Raw genomic sequence first — 6,756 nt, forward strand, 5'->3', positions numbered from 1 at the left:
AAAGCAGAGGAAAATGATTTCTGTTGAAACCCCAACGGACTCTGAAAAGTGAACACCGAAACCACTTCTCTTTCTTGCCATTAACAGTAAAATTTCCGTTTCGTTTGGTGGCGTTGCAGAAGTATAACAAAGGAGAGTTCTCAACGTCAGACGAGGAAGGGGAGTGGGATAGGAAGACTTTTTGCTTTACAATAAGGAATAAGAAGAATATCAAAATATTCGACAAAAAGATAAAAATATTCATTGATCTGGACTGAATAACTTTCCCTCTCTCCGGCACGTAGAGATGATGCTCTTTAAAAATACAGGCTTTTGGTATGCAATGCGTTCTTATAATATAGAAAAACCCTAAGAATATTCAGCACATTTTAGCAATATGGTCTCTAAGATCCCCTGTTATGATTTTGACTCTTTCTGCAATGTGCAAACAGTCAAGTGACTGTTCATGTCAGTACAAGATTAATCAGAAAGTTAACTGCGTAAAGTCATCTGTCGCAGCAACTTGCACTCAATTTTACGAACATCACCATCTCCAACATCGCGCGACCCAAAGCGCCTCTGTCCCTGAAATTCTGCCCCTCGTGTCCTTCCGTGCTTCATCTCACACAAATCCCCTGGTTGAGCATCCCTTCTAAGCAACAGGGTAGGCCTGGCCTAGTTCTTTACTTTTAGATTTAATGGAACAGTAATTTATGAGTAAGCAGTATTCCAGCTGGCAAAGGGAAATATAATCTTAATATTAGCCAAACTATCATTCAAATGCCCGCTGATTGTCTGTTGAGGAATCAGCTTAAAAGGTGAAGAACGTTGATTGTCTGCAGCTATTTATTTTCCCAGCTTTTATGTTTCGTTTGTGTCATTTGTTTTTTGGAAAAATCTGTTACATGTGTATTATTAATTTCTCCGGTAGTGGGTGAAAATACTACTGTAAAAATGACTAATCAGTCTTTCTTAGAAGTGTACGGGACGAAGTTGCAAGACTCATGATCCGAACCTGTTGCGTTCCCAGAACTGGAAAACCAAAACTCAGTTCCATGTTACGTATTTCTTATCGAGTAAGACCTAAACCTGAAGAAACAATATTTTGCAATCATCTTCTTCTTTGACGATCTTGCACTTCACCAAGGAAAATACCTTTCCTCGATTGATGTATTGCAAAAGATTTGAAACTTGAACATGAGTAGCTTTCTTAAAACTTTCACTTTACTAAGGATATGCCATACTCTTACACTTATATTTCATGATATTTTTGCAGCCTTGCTTGGAATTTTGCTTAGTTATTGTAAAAAAGAGGGAGAATTATACTTATATGTCTCAAGTATCAACAATATTCTCAATATTCTAGTCTCATATAAAGCTAGAATGGATTAGGTTGCATTTTTTTGCAATTCAAATTAGGAGAAAAGAATAGCCACAAGTTTTTACCACAGATAAATTTATTTCACATTTACTTATGTGCGGAACTATTTATTTGGAACCACAAATTTTTAGAGCAAATATTTCCTACATAATAACTATTTAGATTTATAATGTTATGTGCCTGTACTTTACCGATGCCTGAGTAAGCATTCGTTCATCATGTTCTTACAGACTTTGGATAAATAACACTTTAAAACATTTTTTGAAGTTCTCATCGAGAAGGAAGAGATTGAATTTCCAGATTTCCCCAGACTCTAGATGAAAATATCCAGATCACAGAAGGACTAAAGAACATTATCAAATATCAGCAAGATATTTCATCCCTAGTAAGTGGACGAAGTTAGCCACGTGTTCTTTCACTCCTCTTTTCTCTTTCTGTTCTTTCGTTTTCCGTTTGCCCATTACTTAATCAGTTTATTATTATTATTATTATTATTATTATTATTATTATTATTATTATTATTATTATTATTATTATTATTATTATTATTATTGAAAAGGATGGCTGTATTATGCGAATTTATCTTACACAGGGTCTTTTCTATTTTCCTTTTATTTCGCTTTTCAGGCTCAGCGACGTTGGTCAGAAACTGGCCAATATTCATACTGGAAAAAGGATAGTGTGTGTGGAATGCAGGAAATCTTTTATTGAAGTATTCAATCAGAAATCCGTGGAATCCTTCGTGGTCTGGATTCAGGTTGTGGTACCGTCGACATGTTTCGACCATCTCGTTGGTCATCCTCTGAGCGTGGTTGAGAAACATCCGGAGAAACAAGGCGCTTGGGTCGGCATTTACAGGAGGGTCTTGATTGGTGCTGAATTATGATTGGCTGCCCGGGGCAGGGCATCTTGGGCGGAGCCTTCTCTCCCACATTGATATTCGGGGCTCGTCTTGCGTGCGTAGTGCTGGTGATGAATGGGAGAATTTCGATCCTCATATGAGGAATTTTTATTCGCTCGTTCGCTATGGGGGGTCGCTCGGTGCAGGTCTCCTGGCGGGCATAGGGAGGAGAAAGGTTTCCTGCGTAATGTTAAGGGTTGGTTTCTCCTTCCCAATGTGCAATGCTTCCAAGAGGTTCAGGCGGCGGTGGTCCGTAGTTCAGTCAATTATTTCCATACTCGTGATTATATCTTTTCTTGCAATTCTCTGGTTATGGGCGGTCCTGGCATGGTTACAGATGGCTCCTTTTGGAGAAATGCATGGTGGTCATACCGATGTAAGAACCGAGGCATCCTCGGATGGGGCATGAGTGCCGGTATACCACGTTGGTTGTCTTCAAGGGGTCCTGCTGAGGGGGCTGGATTGCTACGCATCACCAGGTTGCTCGTCTTTTTGCTCTTGTAATAGATGACCAGATGAATATTCTTACTGAGGTCAACGGGTCTCCTCGATGATGCTCTTGAGGGCACGTTCATCTTCTTCATATTTATGATGAAATTGTCTTTTATAGAAGAGCTCTATGAGTTCAGGGGCATTTGGGCGAGGTTCCTGCTGGTACCATTTATCGATGCTCGCCTTGATAGAATTCATTATTTCGGTTTGGGTGTCCATTGTTGACGAGGATCTCAGCTAAATGCCCATTTTTTCGTGTATTTCATTCCAGGAGAGCAATGATAGGTCCCCTTACGCAGTTCTGATGGTGGAGCGCTTATTAACCGGGCACTTACTCCCCGTTCATACACATGCCCAGGTCCGTCCGCTTCTGTATAGACCTTCGTAAAGAAAGAGGCCTCTCTCTGCTCCACAAGAATGTCAAGGATGGGGAGGCAGAGGTTTTGGCTATGTTCGATGGTGAAATGAGGCAGCTATGGTTGTGGAAAGCACGCCTCAGGTTCTCGTTTTCCTCTTGCAATTGAGGCTGAAGAAGGTATTGTCTATGTTTTTACATACATCCTTGGCTGGGCTATGTCTTCAAATACACTTTGCTCCAGTGCCCATCACCAGAGAATTGGAAGAAAAGATATAATCACGAATATAGAAATAATTGACCAAACTACGGACCACCGCCTCTTGGAATCATTGCACATTGGGAAGGAAAAACCAACCTCAGCATTACACAGAAACCTTTCTCCTCCCCACGGCTGCCAGGAGACCTGCACCGAGCGACCCCCATAGCGAACAAGCGAATCAAAATTCCGCATCTGAGGATCGAAACTCTCCCATTAATCCCCAGCAACAACAATGCCGCTCGCAAAAGACGAGCCCGAACATCAACATGGGAGAGGAGGCACCGCCCGATATGACCTGTCCCGGTATCCAATCATAACTCAGCACCAGTCAAGACCCCCTATAAATTCAGACCCAAGCGCCTTGTTTCTCCAAGATCTTTCTCAAGCCTCCAGAATGACCAACGATTTCGATTGTGTTGATCACTCAACATGAAGTCGAGGAACCTGAATCAGACAATAAGATTTCTGAATATTTCAAAAACGACTTCACATTACACACAACCTTTTTCAATATGAATCTGTTGGCCATTGCTTTTATCCTTCCCCTGAAAAGTGAATTATATTTCAAAAGGCCCATTCTAAATTCTTTTACAGTCATCCTTTTCAATAAGACCTGATTAAGACTATTTCCTTCACATAATTATTATTATTATTATTATATATTATTATTATTATCATTATTATTATGCATTATTATTGTTTCTAAAACTCAGATGTTAAGTCTCAAATGGAAGAAGAAATCCACAGTTAGATGACCAACGATTTAAAAATAAATCTATACATTTATCTATCGGGAATCTGCGATTCAACCTTTCAATCCAAGACCACAAAGCTTAATGATAGATTTATTTCTGAATATTTCTGACTAATAATAATAATAATAATAATAATAATAATAATTAATAATAATAATAATAATAATAATTAATAATATTATGAATATTGACCCTTTTTGAAACAACATCATCTGAACCTGAAAAGTGGTTATGCAAAATAGAAAAGGACCCTTGTATAAGATATATTCACATAATATTCCATACTATTATTATGATGTTGCTGTTTCTTATTATTATTTTGCCCACGATTATTATTAATCATGCCAGGACCGTCCATAACCAGAGGTTTATTATTAAATAAAAATTACTCCACCGTAGCATTGAATTGCAAATGGAATGAACACGAACAAATCCACAGTTATATATGGGTGCAAACATTTTTAAAAATAAATCTATATTATATCTATCAGGAATCTGTTCGATTCCCCTTTTCAATCTCAAATTCACAAAGCTTGTTGTATGGATTTATTTCTAAAGATATATGTACTGATATAATAATAATAATAATAATAATAATAATAATAATAATAATAATAATAATAATAATAATAATAATAATAATAAAAGGGAATAATAATAATAAAAGACATTATATATTATAAATTCATTATTATTATTATTAACATTATTAATAATATTATTATTATTATTATTAATATTATTATTTATTTATTTTATTTTTTTCTATCACAGTCATCCTATTCGACTGGGTGCTTTTTATAATGTGGGGTTCAGGGTTGCATCCTCCCTCCTTAGGAGTCCATCACTTTTCTCAGTATGTGTGCTGTTTCTAGTAGCAGACTCTTCTGCATGAATCCTGGAGCTACTTCGGCATCTAGTTTTTCCAGATTCCTTTTCAGGGATCTTGGGATCGTGCCCAGTGTTCCTGTGATTATGGGTAAAATTTCCACTGGCATATCCCACATCCTTCTTATTTCGATTTTCAGGTCCTGATACTTCTCAATTTTTTCTCTGTCTTTCTCATCTACTCTGGTGTCCCATGGTATTTCGACATCAGTGAGTGATACTTTCTCCTTGATTTTGTCAATCAACGTCAAGTCTGGTCTGTTGGCACATATCACCCTATCTAAACTGATACCAAAGTCCCAGAGGATCTTTGCCTGATTGGTTTATATCACTCCCTCAGGTTTCTTGCGCAAGCTCCAGTGGAGGGCTTTTGCTACTGAATCATGCCTCCTTTTGTACTGGTTCTGTGCAAGCACTGGACATTCGCTTGCTATGTGGTTTATGGTCTCGTCTTTCATACTTCACTTCCTGCATATGGGGTGAGATGTTAATTCCATCTCTTTTTCTTTGAACATATCTGGTTCTTAGGGCTTGATCTTGTAACGCTGTTAGCATTCCTTCTGTTTCCTTCTTGAGGTCCCCCCTCTGTAGCCATTGCCATGTTTCATCACTGGCCAGTTCTTTAGTCTGCCTCATGTACTGTCCGTGCATTGGTTTGTTGTGCCATTCCTCTGTTCTGTTTTTCATTCTTCTGTCTCTGTATATTTCTGGGTCTTCATCTACTTTTATCAGTCCTCCCCGTGCACTCCTTAGCCTCTCGTCTTCACTGGTTTTCAGATATTGCCCCAGTGCTCTGCTCTCGAGTTGACGCAGTCTTCTATGCTTAGTAGCCCTCTCCCCCCTTCCTTTCATGTTATGTATAGTCTGTCTGTATTTGCTCTTTGGTGTAGTGCTTTGTATATTGTCATGTGTTTCCTAGTTTTCAGGTCTATGTTGGAGAGTACAGCCTTCATCCACTCCACTACTCCTACGTTGTATCTGATTACTGGTACTGTCCATGTGTCTATGGCTTTCGTCATGTTTCCGGCGTTTAGTTTTGACTTGAGTATCGCCTGTAGTCTCTGAATATAATATTCTTTCCTGATCGTTTCCTTCACCTCTTGGTGTTTTATATCCTCTCCTTCCATTATTCCCAGGTATTTATATCCTGTCTCATTTATGTGTTTAATGCTATTCCCGTCTAGTAGCTTTATGCATTCAGTCCTTGTTACTTTGCCTTCTTGTACGTTGATCAAGGCGCATTTTTCTATTCCAGACTCCATCCTGATGTCCCCAGATACAATCCTTACAGTCTGGATTTGGGTATCTATTTCCTTGATGCTCTTACCATATGGCTTGATATCGTCCACGAACATCAGATGGTTAATTCTGTTGCTTCCCTTCTTGAGTTGGTACCCAGCACCCATCTTCTGCAGTACTTTATTCATGGGAATTATGGCTACTACGAAGAGTAGTGGGGACAGTGAGTCGCCTTCAGAGATCCCTCTCCTGAAGTTAACCTCTGCTAGTCTTATCCCAGAGCTTGTAAGTACTGTATTCCAGTTGTGCATACTATATTTTAGGAAGCTGATGGCGTTTTCCTCTTTCCCACATACTTTCAGACATTCTATTAACAACGTGTGCAATAACATGTCGAAGGCTTTTCTTGTACTCAATTCATGTCATGCTTACCTTGGTTCTCCTTCTCCTACTATTCTTCATTATATACCATTTTGTCTATCAGGAGCTGGCCTTTTGTGCCCC

General features: G+C 38.7%; 1 protein-coding gene across 1 annotated transcript; it reads right to left on the reverse strand.

Annotated features, from left to right (window-relative positions):
- Positions 1 to 5,861: 5,861 nt before the first annotated feature.
- On the reverse strand, positions 5,862 to 6,419 carry LOC136852791 (uncharacterized). Its single transcript, XM_067127691.1, has one exon. The coding sequence runs from the start codon at positions 6,417 to 6,419 to the stop codon at positions 5,862 to 5,864; it is 558 nt and encodes a 185-aa protein (XP_066983792.1).
- Between the last annotated feature and the right edge of the window lie 337 nt (positions 6,420 to 6,756).

This window comes from Macrobrachium rosenbergii, chromosome 26 (genome assembly GCF_040412425.1).
Source record: "Macrobrachium rosenbergii isolate ZJJX-2024 chromosome 26, ASM4041242v1, whole genome shotgun sequence".
NCBI lineage: Eukaryota > Metazoa > Arthropoda > Malacostraca > Decapoda > Palaemonidae > Macrobrachium > Macrobrachium rosenbergii.

Excerpts from the sequence above, each read along its gene's own strand:
- LOC136852791 (XM_067127691.1), bottom strand. The coding sequence starts at position 6,419 with ATGGGTGCTGGGTACCAACTCAAGAAGGGAAGCAACAGAATTAACCAT.